This window comes from Centruroides sculpturatus, unplaced genomic scaffold (assembly GCF_000671375.1).
Source record: "Centruroides sculpturatus isolate CEXI.00-Female unplaced genomic scaffold, Cexi_2.0 scaffold923, whole genome shotgun sequence".
Taxonomy (NCBI): Eukaryota; Metazoa; Arthropoda; class Arachnida; order Scorpiones; family Buthidae; genus Centruroides; species Centruroides sculpturatus.
Window position 1 is genome coordinate 309,768 of NW_019385201.1, and position 21,296 is coordinate 331,063.

General features: G+C 30.0%; 1 protein-coding gene across 4 annotated transcripts in view; it reads left to right on the forward strand.

Moving 5' to 3' along the window:
* The window catches only part of LOC111636078 (histone-lysine N-methyltransferase KMT5B-A-like), a 92,165-nt gene that overhangs the window by 55,814 nt on the left and 15,055 nt on the right, over positions 1 to 21,296 (forward strand). For all 4 annotated transcript variants that reach the window (XM_023381248.1, XM_023381244.1, XM_023381245.1 and 1 more), the window contains exon 7: positions 19,609 to 19,745. In XM_023381248.1, the coding sequence (XP_023237016.1) occupies positions 19,609 to 19,745 (137 nt within the window). The remainder of the gene's footprint in view (positions 1 to 19,608; positions 19,746 to 21,296) is intronic.

Genomic DNA, 21,296 nt, shown 5'->3' on the forward strand with positions numbered 1-21,296 from the left:
TATTATTGATGAATGAGAATGGATTATTATTGATAAAAATGTTGAAAGTGCTTGTGTTGTTAATAAAAACTGTTTAATGCTATCAGCATTAAACAGTAGTTATTTCTTATTTTAATGGATTGGACAATTTCATTAAGTAGTCAAAATTATTTTTTATTGAAATGATCCTCATATCATAAATTACACTACTGTAAGAACTTTCTTGATCCATTATTGGAACAAATTTTCTTTATATCATGAATGAAGATGAGTCATGTCATTCATGTTGTCATGAAGATTGTCTTTTTAAGGTGACAGATCAGATTTTATTAATTATTGTTATCTAAGTTAAAATATGTTAAGCTTAAAACAAAGATTATCTTGAAGATGTTTATCAAAGGCCCTAAGCATGTATAAAAAGCAATATGTTTCATTCATAAATAGAAGTGAATGGGTTTGTTGTCAGTACTTTTGTCTTTTGCATCTGCTTGACATGTAAACAATAACAAGACCCTCTGTTTCATCATATTTCAGCATATCAAAAGACTTCTTAAGGTGATAAAAAGTAAAATTTATTTAGAGTGGTTTTTAGATGTGGAAAAATTGTCACATGTTATACTCAATTGACTACAATTCACAGTCAAATTCTAAGTTTTTTCACACACTATGTAGATCATAGGCAGGAAATTATGGTAATTACAATAAGTAATTGTAACAATATATAAATACAATAATAATTAACATTAAAAAAATTATTAAAAATTTGAAAAATAAAATAATTTTTCTAACTGTTATTTAGTTAAACAGTTATTATATTCATTTCTTGAAATTGATTTCATCAAAGTTAATTTCAACAAACATTACAAATTCAAAGAGTCAACACATTTTTTTAGATCTTTTTGTCTCATTGTCAGCTGATGATGAGACAATAAGGTTCTGAAAAATGTTAACTCCTTGAATTTGTATAGTGTTTGTTTGAATCAATTATATTCAAATTCAAATCAAAACTTTACAGACCTCTTTAAGCCTATACTTGGATTTCAGATGAAGAATTTCTGCTTTTTAAACAGAGAAAATATGGTGAAAATTTATGTTGATACTAATTATTTAAAACAGCTGATGTGAAGAAAATGAAAATTATTTTTTGTCTAACTTTACCACTTTAATAAGAAAATTATTTATATATTAATTTTGATTTTAATATTTTTTAATATCTTTGCTTTTTAATACTAAAATTATAAACATATATATACATACACACAGGGTGTCCCAAAAGTCTCTATACAGTGACATAAATCAAGTCCACCAGTGGCCGAATAAACCATTGAACACTACTAGTTGGTCATTGGTTTTTACCTGACTAATGGGCTGGCCATGCAGTGTTCTTCATGTTCTGTTGCCTTACTCCATCAATCCATTGACACAAATATTAATGCTGACATTTTAATGTTTTCTGAGTAAAGTTACATTTCACCTTTGTATGTATGGAAACTTTTGGGACATCCTGTGTATAGCCCTATCCCTGTATCCACTGAAATCCTGAAAATTACTTGACAAATAGAAATTCTGATAATGGGGCCTTTTGTACATTTTATATTAAAATAGTGTACAGTATAAGAGCAGAACAATGTAACTAAACAAATGAGATGGTAAACCTATTGTTCCTTAAAACAAGTCCATAAGATTCCTCTAAAATCTTGTAATAAAATGCATTGTTGCACACAGACATAAAACCATTGAAATAAAATAATTGCTGGAAACAGAATTGATCTGTATTTCTTACTTTCATTTGCACAACTTTCAAATTTTTTACAAATACACTTTGAAGAAATTTACAATACTGAGATTTGTTGTAGTTGGATTCCAGATACAAGGATACGGCTGTATACATATTTAAATATTACATATTTTACTTTAATAAAAAAATTTTGAAACTGATATTTTAAGGAACATTTACAACAGGATTTTCAATCAGGTTGCTTGCAGCCTGTAAGGAGTCAATTGATTTATTTCGAAATTGATAAATTACTAGGGATCATTTGGAATTAGGATCATAGACAAAATTTATTTTTATAATACTTAAAAATATATAATTTATCAATTATTATACACAATTTATTATATTATACATTAATATTTGGACATAAAAGTTTTAGACAAAACACATGATTTACTGTGTTTATAATATTGTGGGATGGAACCTTTGGCTACTGTGATGGCTATTGCTCTTTGTAGCATACTCTTTATGAAATTTTTAGAAATATCCAATGAAATGTTCCTCCATTCAGCCTTTAATGTAACCATCAGTTCAGTTTTGCTCCTTGTACAGTCTTCAAATGCATGCAACTTAACACTACTCCATCCCAAAGATAGTCTGTAGGATTGAGATCAGGGCTTTGTGCTGACTAGTCCAATTTTACATCTATATCTTGCTGATAGATGTAGGTGCCCTCCCCACAATACTATCACAATGTTTGAAGTGTGTAATTGTCTAGAATGTCCCAATACCACACAGCATTTGTAGTTTTATTGATAACAATTATTGGAGTCAAGCTGTGGAAAGCAGCACAAAACCAAGATATCAGCACTACCAAACTTCAGATAATAGTTTGAAAGGAATTGTTCCTCTAGTGTTCATGCAGCCATCTGATTATTACATTAACTATGGACAGATGAACCAAAGTTTATCTGTCCATAGAATTGATTTTTACTTGTCTAGATCCAGAATTTCCATTCCTTTATCATGTCACTCAGCATCTAGCATTTTCCATAGTGATTAGTGGCTTGGAAATAGAAAAACACCACCCTCATCAGATAGGTATGACAATGTAGTAATATCAGAGCCTAGGAGGCACTGGAAATTTTTAAGATAGAAGCAAAGGAGAAATGTATAAACTTTAGGGAAGAAAAATGTATTTCATATTCAAGGCAGACATTTTTTCTATAGCATCCACCTAACAAAATTTCTTATGAATGTAAGACTTGATTTGATTGTGATTACAGGGAACGTTTTGATCTATGTGCATATTCCATTTGTGTCATATAATTGAAGTTTTTTATAAAAAATTTTCAATATTCTACAAAAAGAATGTGCATTGGGATAATTTTTGAATTTGAAATTTTGTTAGATATTCCATAAAAAGAATTTGCATTTGAAACTTGTAATTTCGTTTTGGATTCACACTTTTATAAGAAAATCTGGACCTGATGAAGATTCGAAGAAAGCGAAGGATCGAAAATGTTATGTTTATTTTCTACAAGCAGGACTTATTGGAGTTAAACAAGAGTTCTCAGGTGTTTAATGTACAGAAACTTCAATTTATAAAGAGTTTGTGATATTGTAACCCATAGCATGGAGAATCTTCTATACCAGTGGTTCTCAAATTTTTTTTTTCTTTCACATACCACCTGAGCCTTTTGTGTGTAGACTTGTAGCACTAACAAATCCTTCTTGCATACCACTGATGGTACATGTAATACTGATTGAGAATTGCATGATAGATTACTTGTATTGACAGTCATCCCAGAACTCTCAAAAAGGATTTGTATGACCTGAAATAATGGTAATATATGGTTTATGCAAAACTTTCCTGTCTCTGTCTCTCTTCTTTTAGTTCTGAAGGCTTTCTAGGATGTTTCTTGATCGAAATAAAATAAAATAAACCTTTAACTATCCAGCAATAAATAATGTTTAATAAAAACGTTTTCACTGTTTTTAAACGGCCATCTTCAGTTGAACCAATATTAAAAAAAGAACACTAAAAAAAGAATGCATGAAATACAAATTAAACAGAAACCGAAATGCGCATGCGTACTTCATCGGACTTGCGTCTTCTGAAAATCTATAAATAACTTGCAAATAACATAAAAAATTAAACAGAAACCGAAATGCGCATGCGTACTTCATCGGACTTGCGTCTTCTGAAAATCTATAAATAACTTGCAAATAACATAAAAAAATAATAAAGCCGCCAAAAAAAGGGGAGGAGGAGAGTATACGTTGATTACAAGGTGTTAATCTGCGTTATTATAAAAGGATTTCCAGGCATAAGATAACCCTTCCACATCTCTATGATTAATGCATCCCTTATTTATGTGTGCCTTGTGTATCTCTATCTTTTCAAGGTGTTTCAATGCCTGTCTGGAATTCGTGGCTCTAATGATCGAGGCTTGATCCCAATATACCTCGACCTCTTGCTGTTTGGCAAATGCTGTGAGCACTGTGGCATCTATGTTCTTACTCACAGAGTATTTATGTTCCTTTAATCTTTGTTTTAACTGCCGCGTAGTAGCACCCATGTAAACAAGGTCTGAGTTGAACCGCTGATCCTTTATAGGTATAGAATAAACCCCCGGTAAAGTATTTTGCTTTTCCTTTCTCTTATCATTTCTTAATCTTCTGTAGATCGTCGGATTACGCCGATATACTATTTGTAGATTATTACTGTTCGCCACTCTCTTAATCATTTTGTTTAAAAAAGGAAAATAATTAAGAACTACTCTTCGTTCCTGGGTCTTTTTTTGGGATGCTGCCGATTCTGATTCTGAAACTTCGTAATAAGCTCGTCCACCTCCCTCCTCCGATAACCTTGTTGCATTGCTGTCTTCCTGATGTAATCCAACTCTTTGTAAGTATCGTAGATACTCGTGTAATGCGTATATGCCCGTTTAATCCATGCCCGATTCGGGCATGGATTAAACGCATATTTAATGTGCCTAGGATCGATGAAATTCCTGGAAATAATGATAGGTTGATAAACTGGTTTGTGATAAATGTCCGTCCAGATTTCTTCTTCCTTGCATTTGATAGATAAATCGAGGAAGTTAATATTACTACTACTCTCTTGCTCTAGACCCAAAGTTAAACCATATGGGTTATTGTTGACTGTGTTTAAAAAACATTGCACTTTGTTATCATTTCTCCATAGAATGAAAATATCATCTATATATCTTGAGTATACTATTATTTCGTTTTGAAACATGGGCAGGATATTGCTTTCCATCTGACACAAGACTAATTCACATAATACAGCAGACGTAGGGCTACCCATTGGCACACCTCTTCCTTGTAGATATGTCTTTTCTTCAAAATCGAAAAATGATGTATAACAGACTAAGTCGGCCAGCTCTAAAATCTGCTTGTGGTATTTCCTTGCATTTAACAGAATCTCAGGATCCTGGTTGTTTTTTTAACTCGGGAAATCCTGCAAATTTCTTAAAAATTCACTTTTTTCTTATTTTGTGTTAAGGTTGAGGAAATTTTGCAAATAGAAAGCATAATTAACTCATAAACTGTCAGAATACATTTGTATTTTTTAATTTTAAAATTACTTATTAGTTATTTTTAATTTTTGCTCATTATGGGATGTCACAAATGGTCAATAATCAATATGTAGCTTATTTGTGGCAGGACTCTAAAAATTCTTTACCTGTAATATCTGGAATAATTGTGCTTATGCTGTTTTAATTTTTAACCATGCCCAGTAGCTTCAATAACTGTGTAATGCCAGATTGTACAAATTGGGCAAGGATACAAACGAGTATGAAATCTTGCAAGTATGAAGTTTTTCTTCATAACCTGATTATTAAAGACAAATGAACTGCCGAATTATTGTGCTATGATGTTTCTATTAAAGCAGTCAAGGTAGACAAATCAAGAATACTAGAGAGCAAAAGAAGTACAAGTATACCTCAACTTACATCGTTTCGAGTTACATCGTTCCCGATTATATGTCGTTTGTCAAAAAGGTATATGGAAAAATAAAAATCAAGTTTAAGTCATTTTATTCAACTTTACGTCTGTCCGCCACAAATATTGAAGTTGCAATATCACTAGAAAAGCGTTTAAAGCATATAAAATCATATTAAAATATATACATTTACAAGTATGTACTGTATTTACAGTACATGCATTTGTAAATTTAGATTACTTTTTTCTGTACTATGTTAAAAACTAAAATTTATTTGTTTTTAAGCTTAAAATAGATCCTTATTAACCATATATTATTAAAAATGCATTAATAAATAAAATACAGAACTGGGAATGGTAATTTATGGTTTAGCCTAATGACAAGTAGATTCGGAGACAAGTAAATTTGACTTACGTCTCCTCTCCTGAAACCAATTACCAACGTAAGGCAAGGTATACCTGTACTACAGTCTCAAAAATTAACTAGAAATCTTTCAGGCTACAGGTGAAAAAACACATATCTGTCTTCTCTTAAATGCATTAAACACAATTCCAATCACATCAATTGAATCAGAAAGGGCATTCTTGGTAGCAAAACTTTTCATTACTAAAATAAGAATTAGATTGAGTGATTGGAGTATTGGCCATCTTTGCTTTTTAAAATCTTATAAAAATTTACAATATTTTGTATTATATTTTATTTAAAAAACGAAAATTACCTTCTAAGTTAGAAGTTTGATCTAAGTTCATTTTTGTTTTTAATTTTTAACTCAATTCAAAGCATTTTTTTTTGTTGTTGTTGTTGTTGTTTGCACTTTCCAGCAAACTTTTTAATAAATTTTTTTTCTATTCGTGAAAATTTCTACATAATTCAAAGGTAATTTTTATTCAAATTACAGGTAACCCCCGTATAACACGGCACTTCTATAGCACGGATTCACTCTAACACGGTTTGAGAATTGGTACCATCCCCGTATAACACGGTACTTTTATAGCATGGATTCACTCTGACACGGTTCGAGAAATTGGTAAAACCCTTGTACAACATGTAATAAGTTTTTACATAATTAAGTACTAATAGTTCACAAAAATTATTATTTTCGTGAACTATTAGTACTTCAGTATGTAAACTTTCTTTTCTTGCCTCCATACATATGTATGGAGAAAAGAAATTGAAAATTTCTTTGCTCAATTGCAAAATTGAACAATTTCTTGCAAAGGACCATATGGTCCTTTGCAAAAATTGCTTCAATTTTGCCAAATCTCGATGCTTCTGCTTCTGGTGTTGCCAGATATTTTTCCCTTATTCCTTAAATGCTTAGCACCATATAAGGAAATTAATAAAGATCTTTTAACTAGAAGCAAGCAATCTAAAATTACATACTTTTTGCAAAAGGTAAAGCATGAATCTGAAAATAATGCAGAAAAATGCTCAGAGGATAATGATAACTTGCCAAAAATAAAACACTCTCGGTTAATAGTGCTTTTAGTGATGACAAAGAAAACATTGTTTAATTTATATTAATATGTATCACTTAAGAAAATTTTAATAAAGATATTTATCTTAATTATGAAAATATAGTAGCATGTTTTTTAATTTTTGGAACCTAACCCTCCTTTTCGTACTAGTTCTTTGTTTCGCATAACACGGATTCGCATAACACGGCAATTTTTTGGAACGTAACTACCATGTTATACGGGGGTTACCTGTATATATCTTACACAGCATTATTAATATGATTTTGGAGGTTACAGAACATATTAAATTACTTTAAAAAATGAAAAATAATTATATAATTTGATTTCAAGATATTTTCTATATCTTAAAAATAATTAATTCTATCCCAGGATTTCGGAAAACAGTTCACTTTTCTCCTTGAATCCCGGGACAAGCAAAAGATCGGGAAATGAGAAACCCTAAGGGGCTGTCCATAAATTACGTAAGGTATTTTGGGGTGGATGGAGGTCAAGGATTTCTTACGATTTCTTACTCAGGGGTAGGGGGAGTAATAGATCTCATGTTATGTAATATTCTTATTTTTATTTTTTGATCTCGTTGAGTGATGGCATTTTGAATTTGGCTTCAATTTGGCGGTTTCTATTAAGAATACTCATTGTCTTGTGTGACGTGATAGGGTAATAATGGCTGCATTTCTTTATGCAGCGCTTGAGAAGCACTTAACAGCGAACACAATGAAATTGGTTTCTAATTGGCAAATGTTGCTCATGACGTCATTTTGCTACACTCTCGCTGCATAAAGAAACGTGGGGAACGCTAGCAGATTTACGCTCTATACATTTTTTGTCATGGGAGAAAGGCCATGTGGTGGTTTCTCTCTCATTTTTTATTAGAATAAGTGCACCACTCCTATGGGTGTATAACACTAAGAATATATAAACCAAAATACATAATACATAGTAAACATAAAATTAGTATTCAGCTTTTAGTAAAAACTAAAATGTAAAACTAGAAATTAGAAATTATAAATAGTCTTTTCTTCCATATTTTTTGAACATCATTGTAAAAAGCATGAAACAGTGGTTTCTGAACAAGCTTATCGAGTGGATATGGCAACCTGAAATCAAGCGTAAAAATTTATAATTTCAGGATAAGTCTATCTTGATCATATGGTCAACAGTGTCTAGGTTTTCTGTAGAGCAAAAGCAAGAAGCAGTTTCTGCCCACATATACATCGCCAGGTAGCTTCTAAAATTATCATGTTCAGTAAGTAGTTGAGCAGTATCAAACGTTAAATCTCTAAGTGGTGATGGGAACCTACATTCAGCGCGGAAAATAAAGTCTTGTTATTCTACCAGTTTTACTGCTTAACTACTTTTACTGATTCCACTTTTGTATAGCGTTATCATAAATATAATTTCTAAGGCTGCTACATGAGAGAGGGATGTTAGTGTAGTCCAAATCAGTGTCCTTTGCAGTTGACTTAGCCTCAAACTAGGCTTTTTCATTTCCTAGTATGCCAGTATGGCCAGGAACAAATATAAGAGTTATCTTATTTACATGATTTTTAATATGGTGCTGGATATATGTGATTTTATTGCTATTACAATTGGGATTTAATAGAGCTTTTAGGACAGACTGAGAATCACTGTAAATGTTGATAGACAGTTTTGTTTGGTAGTGAAGTGGCCCATTGAATAGCTTGGTAGTCAGCATCTTCTTCAGCTTGATAGATGGAGTTATGTGGGAGGTTCTAACATATTTTTGACAAAATATGTCATTTTAGAGGAAGATACAGATACTTGAGCTGACAAGAAGGGAGCTTTTGGACCCATCTGTGTAGATATTGTCTACATGATTATCCATGGAGGAAGCAGATGACACCAAATAACCATGTTTACAGGATGATGATCAGAGATAGTAGGGTAATTGCAATGTGGTAGCATATGAACAGCCGATAGGAGTAGAGACCGTTGTTGAGCCTTGACGTTTGTAGTTCTGATGTAGTAGTTTAGAACCTTTTCTACAATACATAGTGGCGAAGGAAGGAGCTCTGCTAGTATCAGAGAGCCATTAGTAAAAACAGTTCTGCAGCACTTTGAAATTCTGATGGCAAACTGGCTTTGAAGAGAGAGTAATTTACTTGCTACTGAATTTTTANATTTACAAAAATACCTTTGTGTTAAATATTTAGAAGGAGCGAGATAGATAGATAGATAGAGAGAGAGAGAGAGAGAGAAAGAAAGAGAGAGGAAAAAAAATGGCATATTTCATTTTGAAATACGTTATATTTAAGGAAATAAAGAAGAACTAAAAATATTATGTTTTTTTCTTTATTTTTAGCAGACACACCCAATCTACTTGCGTGTGACTGAAAGAATTTGATATATATTATATCTCGAGTCCAAAAAATGGAACATAATGGCAAATAATGAGTAATAGAATATACTGAGGGTGATTAGATAATGATATTGCTGAATTAACGATGCCATAAAAAATAATCTAGTACTGAGTGAGAAAGTGAAAGAGAAGTTAGAAAACAAGAGGTGATGCTCTTATCATATTTATCAGTTTGATGAATTTCAAAATTCCATTGTTTATTGTGGTAATTTATGCATTTATTATGTTCTAGTTACTTTATATGTAATGTTTCATTATTAATTAAACGTTTATTGTTTATAAGATAAATTTATTTAAATTGTTTCTCAATAAGAATTAATATTTTAAACTGTAAATATCTTTCTAAAATATTATTTTAAAGGGTTTATATTTTAATTAAAAAACTCGTAAATGTAATTTTTGGTTTATGATATATTTAGTTTTGTATGTTTAACTGGACTGCAATTTAAAAAAAGTATAATCTATAAATTTCCACTGTCAGCTGTCTGAAAGTCGAGACCAGGTATGGAAAGCTTAGAAACAGGAGGCCCGATTAACTATATACGAACTTTCAGTCTAGACCGGAAGTCACGTGATTTCAATTCAAACTTTTTCCCAGAACAGAGTTATATAGATGACCAGCATGACTCTGTTGTTATCAGGAAAAGTATGATGTACAGGGGCAAGACTGCTAGTTTGAAATCGAGAGCATATATTTTAAATTAAATTATTTAAAACTATGATTAAAAACTGCAGCCCAGCATTGTGATGATGTCACAATAAATAATTACTTATGTTATTTGAATTATTACTTCGGAACTCTAAAGTATTTTGTCTTTCTCTTTCCAAATGCAACTGTTGATTTACTTGTATCCATTTCTTTATACAATTCACTTTGCTTATACAACTCTCCAACCTGCTTTAACTCTCCAAACTCCTTTAAAAAATTCACATTTAGTCTATAATGTAAAAAGTTTCTGTTTAGATTGATTAGCATTTGCTGTTGCCATATTTTACAAACTATAGCCGGGAAAATATATGTTCTAAGTCCAAGTTATTGATTGGTGAGACTTAATATGGTTTGAGAGTACACATAAGGTTAGTTCATTAATTTTTTCAATCATCAGTGAACAGAATTTTTTTCTTACCAATCACTGCATGGAATTAAAATTTTGTAGCTGTTCAGTTTTTAAAAACAAGTTTGAAATATTTATAGTTGAAATTTTCCTTCCATACAAAAGCACACTTTCAATTTCTGAATATTAAATGGTAAGGAAATCCAAGAAAATATATTGATAGTAGTGATGGGACAATTAATTGGAATTGGGAATTGGAAAACTCAGGCAGTTTCCAGGAATCAGAATCAAGTAAATCTTGTCATGATTTCTGATTCTTAAAATAATTTTACACATTTAATAAGAAAATTAATTATTTGTTTCAATTGAAGATTAAAAATGTTTTAAATTATATTATTAACAATTTAATATTACTTTATTGGAAACTTTCATGTTGACAAAGCAGAGAGTAAGCAATGCCCACACAAGATGCTTTGTTATGGTAGACTTTTCTTTCATATAGTTGGCATGATGAGAGATTGCCTTGGTCAGTAATAACTGTCCCCATTTTAGGGAGATAAGGTGACATTAGGGTTGCCACTTGGCCAGCATTGGACTGGGTGGCAATCTGAAATCAAAGTTGGCAGTCAGCAAAACAGTTTAAAATATAAACAAAATTATATTTTAATTGAAAAATATTATGTAAAACTATTTTTAATAATAGTAACTTTACTTATTTATTATTTATAATAATAGTAACTTACTTATTTATAATTATAATGAGAAAGACAAAATGTCTTTCTCATTATAATTATGAAAATCTTTTATACGATTTGTAGATGATGCCATAGTGTTTTAAATTTTCATATGTGATTTGCATGATTCTAAATAACAATATTTGTTTGTGCTAAGTCTACTGCCATTTTGAGTTTTAAAAATTGATTTTTCAATATAAGTCAGTCTAGATAGTTGTTCGATTCTTCTTTTCCTCAAAAAAAAAAAAACTACATACAATTTTATATTTGGAAAATCTGATTCAAGTGAATGAATTCAAAAATTGGTTAATTTGTGATGATGATATTTGAATAGTTTGTTATATCATTTGCCAAACATCATTTAGTATTAAATACAACGGAATTAAAACATATTCAAGTACAGTGGTGCCTCGTATAACGTACTTAATCCATTCCAGGTGCACGTCCATTAAGTGAAAGGTCCATTATACGAAATGCATTTTCCCATAGAAATACATGTTAAAATGTATAATTCATTCCGCAGCATAAAATAACCGTACTGTACCATTAAAAAAAAATGAAAATGGAGCAGTCACCAATTATGCTGGGTAGTAAGATGATGTGAGGAGGAGGTGGTGGAACACTTTCTTCTCACATTCATACAGATACAGACTTTTTACATATTGTAGCAGGTCTCTTTTTGTTGTTTTTAATCAGAGTCAGATTCAGGAGAGGCTACCGGGGCTTGCAGGGTCAACTCCTCTTGTTCCATCCTTTGTTTTTTGGCAGCTGGCTTCTTGATAAACATGTCCAAGATGGTCTGTTTCTCTCTTTTCTTCAACACCTGTCGGAAATGACGGGCAAGAGTGTCATTGTAGAGATCATTGATCCTGTTGGCCTCAGCTCTGTTTGGATAATGAGTGTTGGTAAACTCCTGAACATCTCCCCATTTGACAATGAAGTCCTTGTCAACTTTCATTCCTGATGATTTCTTGCTTTGTTTCAATTGAAATCACCTTTCTGGTGCAAAAGAGTGGAAACATCATGCGCAACTTGTTCACAGAAATGTTCACCTCATGTAACTGCTGAACGGAAAGTCTGTTGTTCGCAGCCAGTCCGTTGCTCAAGTCAAGTATTGGCCAAACAGAAAGTCTGTTGTTCGCAGCATCCATTATTTGAGGCGTACGTTATACGAGGCACCACTGTATAAACATTTTAAGCCTGATAGTTATATATTAAATCCAAATGATTGGTGGATTATATTAGGTTATATTACTAATACTGTTAGTAATTAAATGCTAAGCAATTTGTACTAGAAGTAAGTGTTAGGTGCTATCTCGCAAAATTTATTAATTAATATAGAAAGTTCTGGAAGAAAAGAAATCCACCCAAAGCAGGACTCGAATCTACAACTCCTGTTTGCCATACAGTTGCATTGCCAGTTATATACTACCTGGATCTTCATTTAATCCTTGCTTTCTCTCAGAACTTATTAATTTAGATAAAACCATACTAGATAATTTACACATCAATTGGAGATGGCTCAGCATCCATCACCTATAATTCCACTATGGCACTCAGCCGGTTATCACTTGTACCTCAGCATGTATATATGTAATAATATATATATATTATTATTATATATGTATATATATAATAATATATACATATATATAATAATGTTAGTCTATAATGTAAAAAGTTTCTGTTTAGATTGATTAGCATTTGCTGTTGCCATATTTTACAAACTATAGCCGGGAAAATATATGTTCTAAGTCCAAGTTATTGATTGGTGAGACTTAATATGGTTTGAGAGTACACATAAGGTTAGTTCATTAATTTTTTCAATCATCAGTGAACAGAATTTTTTTCTTACCAATCACTGCATGGAATTAAAATTTTGTAGCTGTTCAGTTTTTAAAAACAAGTTTGAAATATTTATAGTTGAAATTTTCCTTCCATACAAAAGCACACTTTCAATTTCTGAATATTAAATGGTAAGGAAATCCAAGAAAATATATTGATAGTAGTGATGGGACAATTAATTGGAATTGGGAATTGGAAAACTCAGGCAGTTTCCAGGAATCAGAATCAAGTAAATCTTGTCATGATTTCTGATTCTTAAAATAATTTTACACATTTAATAAGAAAATTAATTATTTGTTTCAATTGAAGATTAAAAATGTTTTAAATTATATTATTAACAATTTAATATTACTTTATTGGAAACTTTCATGTTGACAAAGCAGAGAGTAAGCAATGCCCACACAAGATGCTTTGTTATGGTAGACTTTTCTTTCATATAGTTGGCATGATGAGAGATTGCCTTGGTCAGTAATAACTGTCCCCATTTTAGGGAGATAAGGTGACATTAGGGTTGCCACTTGGCCAGCATTGGACTGGGTGGCAATCTGAAATCAAAGTTGGCAGTCAGCAAAACAGTTTAAAATATAAACAAAATTATATTTTAATTGAAAAATATTATGTAAAACTATTTTTAATAATAGTAACTTTACTTATTTATTATTTATAATAATAGTAACTTACTTATTTATAATTATAATGAGAAAGACAAAATGTCTTTCTCATTATAATTATGAAAATCTTTTATACGATTTGTAGATGATGCCATAGTGTTTTAAATTTTCATATGTGATTTGCATGATTCTAAATAACAATATTTGTTTGTGCTAAGTCTACTGCCATTTTGAGTTTTAAAAATTGATTTTTCAATATAAGTCAGTCTAGATAGTTGTTCGATTCTTCTTTTCCTCAAAAAAAAAAAAACTACATACAATTTTATATTTGGAAAATCTGATTCAAGTGAATGAATTCAAAAATTGGTTAATTTGTGATGATGATATTTGAATAGTTTGTTATATCATTTGCCAAACATCATTTAGTATTAAATACAACGGAATTAAAACATATTCAAGTACAGTGGTGCCTCGTATAACGTACTTAATCCATTCCAGGTGCACGTCCATTAAGTGAAAGGTCCATTATACGAAATGCATTTTCCCATAGAAATACATGTTAAAATGTATAATTCATTCCGCAGCATAAAATAACCGTACTGTACCATTAAAAAAAAATGAAAATGGAGCAGTCACCAATTATGCTGGGTAGTAAGATGATGTGAGGAGGAGGTGGTGGAACACTTTCTTCTCACATTCATACAGATACAGACTTTTTACATATTGTAGCAGGTCTCTTTTTGTTGTTTTTAATCAGAGTCAGATTCAGGAGAGGCTACCGGGGCTTGCAGGGTCAACTCCTCTTGTTCCATCCTTTGTTTTTTGGCAGCTGGCTTCTTGAAANCTCCATTTCCAAGTGCAAAATCTTCTTTCTTCAGGATTCCTTTTTCTATGTGAAGTTTTTTGCATTTGTCTAAGCCAAACTCCATTTGTATGTCCTTAGTGTATGAGTGTGTGATTTGTAGGAGTTGATGAAGTTGTTTCTGTGTGGATGCATAAAGTTTTATGTCGTCCATGTACATAAGATGTGACAGTGTAAACTGTGTTGTTTTTTCATGTCTGATATTGTAGCCATATTGCGTGTTGTTTAACTTGTTGGATAATGGGTTCAGGGCTAGGCAGAACCAAAGAGGACTCAAGGAATCTCCTTGAAAAATTCCTTGCCTAATGAATATTTTGTTTGTTTGTATGGAAGTGTTACTAACCCTGAGATGCAGTTTTGTTCTCCAGTGCTGCATAGTGTTTTGGAAGAATGCAATGAGTGATGGATGTATTTTGTACATGTGTAGAATATGTAGCAGCCAACTGTGTGGAACACTGTCAAATGCTTATTATTATTATATATATATAACATTTGTATATATATAAACATAAACAAAACATTTTAGATGTTTATATTAATACAGTAAGACCCCTGCTTAATGCAGAGGATGCGTTCCTAGACAACAAAGCGCTAAGCAAAACAGGGTTAAACGATGTCATTTTAACATAGAGTAAATAGGGATAGGGGAACATGCAACTGAAAATTTTTAAAAATTTTACTTTAATTTTAAGTTATTTTTATATTAATTTGTATAATAATATATGTTAAATAACACATAAACATGTACACACAGAAATGTATAATAATATATTAATTAGTTCATTTTTTCTATATTAATAGTTCATTTTTTGTGACGAAGGTCCTGACTTTTCTGAAATTCTTGTATTTTTTTCAATAAAGTCATAAAGTTTCATTTATCGCTTTTTTCTTTCCTTAAGCAAATATTGGTAGCAGAAGATTGCATCCAAAAAGTCTCATTTTGCTTTTGCACTCATTTCAAAATCTAGATCATTCGCTACAATTTGATCAACAATTTCGGTTATCATTACCTTCAAACTTTTACTAAGGAAATCTGTAGAGAAATTTTTTGGGTTCTTCGTTTTCAGAATCACTGTTTTCCAGTTCTACATGGATTCCTTGTTCTGCCAGTTCTTGAAGGTCATTGTTGGTAAGGATCTAACTTGAAACCTGCAGTAACTCCTCAATATCCTGTTTATCTACATCTCTTAGTCCTGCTGTATCGATTAGATTGAGTTTGATCAACCTAATGATACAGCGATAGGCTCTTCTCATTTAGAATTCTTGGATACCTTCAACCATAACTTCTTCCACACTTCGTTCGTGCATTTATCAGTTAATTATTGCCAAGCAAAGTCAATATTGCCTATGGCATCCATGATGATATATTTTTTCCAAAATTGCACCAAAGAAACATAGATTTAAAGAAAGTACACCTTTTTGCCACCTTTTGCTGATAGGTTCATGTTCATAAATAATCGTATCATGTATGAATCAATAAAATGTCGTGATAATTTAAATCAGCGTAAATTTTGAGCTTTTTTTTAGGCTTTGAGCAGACAGCATTATATCAAATCAGCATTAAACAAAGCAGCGTTAAGCAGGGTCTTACTGTATTTGTATGTGTACATATGTATATATATATATATATACACATACATATAAAATGTTTTGTTTATGTTTATATTTGTATATACAGTCAAACCTTGGGTTTTGAATGCAGCACTTTTCAAACAATTTGATTTATGAACAAAATTTTGAACTCATATATGTTTCAGTTGCTGAACAAGCTACTTGGCAAAAGCTGACCACAGATAGTCAACTCCCTATACTTTCTATATTAAATAAAGTTGATGGTCCAACCAATTAATGACAGGACTATCGATTCAGAAGTTAGTGACAGCATATTGATGTTGCTATTTAAATTAAATTTTAATGCACATGCAGGAAAGATCCTATTTTAGTTTTTCAGTATGCACCGCAGTCAAGTCTAAATCAAATTAATTAATAAAAATTGCATTGACATTCACATAATATAAATGGCATTCAAGAATTTGTGTTTAAATATATAGTAAGTTAAATTAAATAACAAAAATTTATTAATATAATATGTTATAATATTACTATTTAGTATGTATTAATACTATGTAGCCAGTTGATTAAAATTAAAAATATTAATTCAATTTAAAAATAATAATAAAAACTCTGGCCTTTACACCAAACTGAAACTAAAATTAAAATCAAAATTAATTGATTTGATTATAATAATATCAATTAAATTAAATTATCCACAACCATTAGGCAGATAATAGTGAGGGCTTATCAGACCAAATGATGGGCACAAACACTCAGAGATCAAAGTGAAAACAATTTAATAAACTCAAAAAGTTACTACATAAGTGTGAAAACGATTTGATTATATTTCATCCAGGCAGTCAGAGTTGAGTCTCTATTTATAGCATTTCTTTATAAAGTGTTAGTTTTGGTTGGCAGTGATAGAACATTTTGCTTTTAATATACATATAGAATAGATATGGATGTAGATAATATTGCATTTGTATGCATTTTTATGCATGAAATACAGCTAAAAAGGTAAAAAAAAAAAAAAAAAAGCCTTTGTTTTGGGGGTTGGGAACAGATTAATCCATTACATAAAATGGATTAATCTGCTCCAAATCCCCAAAACAAAGCTTTTTATTTATTTATTTGTTTTGGTTTTAGAACAAGTTGGTTTTTAAACAATTTTTAGGAACAAATTAAGTTCAAAACACAAGATTTGATTTTATGAGTATATATATATATACGTACGTACAACCCATGCCAAGGTAGAAGTAATAGCTAGTTGAGTGCTGTAGAGGGAGTTATAGGCTATGGGAGCAGAGTGGTCTCCAGTTGGTGTCACAAGTAACCTAGCATGATTGTGTATATCAATAAGTTCTGAAAACAAGGATTGGATGAAGGTCCAGGTAGTGTTACTGGCAATGGCAATGCAAATTATTGTTAAGCAGGAGTTTCAGATCTGAGTGCCACTTTGGGTGGATTTCTTTTCTTCCAGAACCTTCTAAATTAATTATTAAAATTTTAATTTAATTATAATAATTAAATTTAGCAAGAGATGGCATCTAATGCCTACCTCTAGTGCCAAATTACTTAGTATTTAATATATTGATAGCAGTAGTATAGCCTGATGTAATTATTATTATTATTTATTTAGTACAATGAAAATCCTGTATGTACAGGCTATTTATACCAAAATTACAAACTGTTATGCATATCAATACAAAAAGAATAATAATAATACAATACAACAATACAGTGCATGACAATTGGTCTGAAACGGAAAAATAAAAAAGATAACACAAGGGTACTTTCGATATCATCCAAAATAACAATAAAAATATTTATATTCCTATGAGGAAAAAAAACATGAAAAAGAAAAATGGCAGCGAATGGTCGGCATATACAAAACAAGATAAATAAAAAGAAAAAGAAAAAACTAAGCAATTATCTATAAAAAAGTGAGTATTGTATAGTCTGATGTAATCCGACAATCATTTGGCTTTAATATTAAAGCACTTTCAAGGCATGGCAATTGTGAGAAACATGAAAAAAAGAAGTGCATCATCCCATTTCCACCTTCTCCTATCCCAGTCATCACATCAGCTGGCAAAGCCAGTTTGCAAAGATTCTAGGTGACATGATAGGATAGTTTTTTAAGTAAAAAGGAATTAGTTGTAATTTCTTTGAGGAGAGTGTTGTAATATTAACTTTATCTGAAATAAGATTATTCTGTAGTACACAATAAAAGCATGCACATTCGCAAGTAGAATTTTCAAAAAAACAGTTCTGGTTTTCCCAATTATTTTCCAATCTTAAGCTTGTGTTTATAAATTAATGAACATACCATGCTCCTAATATAAATCATTAATTTTTCTAAACTAAAATAAACTTTAAAAAGTATTCAAAAGAATGGGAATTGGGCATTTTCAGTGGAATTGAAATTGAAATAAATTTTAGAATCCTCTCACTACTAATTGCTAGTCATTTAATTATTAATTAATAATAGATCAGAAATAAAATTTAAATACTTGTTTGGTACTTTTTTTATTTCTATCTTGTTTCCAGAAAAAAGGTTTTAACCTAAAAGTCCAAACCTTAATAATAACTCGAGTATTCTTTGTATGCACATTTTGTTATGAGTGAAAACTCTTTTGGTTTTAAACTTAAGTATATTTTGTTATATATGAGTTTGTTGTAGTTATACAAAAATATTATTGGTCTTATGGCTGTTTCATTCATACTTTTACTTTTGAAGTTGGTTTTTTAGAGTTTGTTATTAGAGTTGGCCAAGGGTTTGTTATAAGTGAACTCTAATATATTATAAATAAAATAATATAATAGAAATCAGTTATATCAAGGATTTTTTTCAGTACCTAACAATATTAGAATTATATATTCTAATACTTAGTGTGTAAATCCACAGCTATATATAAAAAAATAACAGTTTACTACTAATATTGAAATGTTCTTTAGTTATTTGTTTTAAAATGTACAAAAAATCTTGTATGTTATAACGAGAATATATTTAATTAAATTTAAAAAGACAAATATTTATAATTTATTATTATTATCACTTCAAGGTTAAAATGGTTATTTTTTTATAAAAACAAACGAAACTCATTATAGCTCATATAAATCATTACAGGAGTAATTTGATATGATTAAAGATGCTACGTACTATCATCTTTCCAATTTAACTCCTACTTCGTAGTTTTTTAATGATAATTTTCTAAAAGTCTAAAGTTAAAAAATATCAATCAAAAAATTAAATTCAGATTTTGTAGATGTTGTTTTAGGAGTAAAGGTAATATTTTGAAAAATCATTTTTTAAAAAAAGTAATTTATTGAGCACAAATGAAAAGTAATGAAAAAAAAATTGTTTGAAAGAATCCATTTTTTTAAATTATTTATTAAAAAATTGTTTTAAAATTATAGTTTGTTTCTACTGGAAGAGATACAGCCTGTGTTAAAGTTTTAAGAGATATTGAAGTAGGTGAAGAAATTACTTGTTTTTATGGAGAAGATTTTTTTGGTGATAATAATTGTTACTGTGAATGCGAAACATGTGAAAGGTAAATAATAATAATAATAATTTTATTTTATTCTTAAATAATAATTATTAATCTTTATTATTTTAATTATTTCAAAACTTAAGTTGTCAAAGTGTTATTATATTTATATAATAATTTATTTAATACATGACTTTATCTTTATACAGCATAGACCAGAGATGGTGAATCTTTTTGAGTCCGCGCGCCATATAGTAAGCGTAATTATCTTTAAAATGTTTGTGTGTGTTAAAGTTTTAGACTTCAAATAACGATATTTAAAAACATGAATTGAACATGCTTTAATTACAATAAATGTAAAGTGGCTGATTAAAAAAGGATTTACTGAAATGTATGTAAACTGAAATTTCATAGTAAAAAATAAAGAAAATTGTATAATATGTTTTATGCCAGATGATGTTTTCTTTGGGCATGTGTACCATAGGTTTGAGATTNATAAATTAATAATATGATTAAAAATTGCATTGTGGAGTCCGCGCGCCATATAGTAAGCGTAATTATCTTTAAAATGTTTGTGTGTGTTAAAGTTTTAGACTTCAAATAACGATATTTAAAAACATGAATTGAACATGCTTTAATTACAATAAATGTAAAGTGGCTGATTAAAAAAGGATTTACTGAAATGTATGTAAACTGAAATTTCATAGTAAAAAATAAAGAAAATTGTATAATATGTTTTATGCCAGATGATGTTTTCTTTGGGCATGTGTACCATAGGTTTGAGATTCCCACTATAGACAGAACTTTATTAAATGTAGATTATATAAGTATTGAATTTTCTTCAGATGAAAAGAATTATCATCACTTGTTATATTTCTTTTTAAGATCTATTTTTATTTCAAGTGCACTTTTTTTATATTTTTATGTTATTGAAAAGGCTTTTGTTGTTGCTATTATCAGTCATCATAATTTATTTTCAGAAATAATTAATGAAGCAATCGAGGACATTATATACATAACAACACTGTTTGAATAATAAACTCTGATAAGACAAAGTTTATTATTTTATATTTTCTTATTATGTTTGTTCTATAAATGATAAAATTGTAATTAATGGAATTAGATACCCTGGAGAAAACTATAGGTGATTTATTAAAGAAAAATAAAAGTGTGAAGATAAGTTTTGTAATAAGTGTTTTTTCTGTTCTAAAGATTTTAGTTAGAAAATAACATTAACTTATGTGCACCACTTTGTACTGTTTCTTGTCATATATGTATAACTCATTAACAAACAAATGTGCATGCTGTGTGTGTGTGTGTGTGTGTGCACGCGTGCGTGCGCACACACACACACACAATTAAAACTCATACAATGAACATATATGACTCAGTCAAGATATCAGAACTGATACCTCTCAATAATGCATTGGAAATATTCAATTTGCCATTATATCAAGATTCATAATTTAGACTAAAAAAAAGTTTGCATATTGCAGATAGATAAATGAGCTGACTAAATATGAAATTAAAATATAAAGAAAGTAAGAATGGCTGATTATAATATTTTATTTTCCAACAAGAATTAAATACAGTAGAGCGTCGATTTTCCGAAAG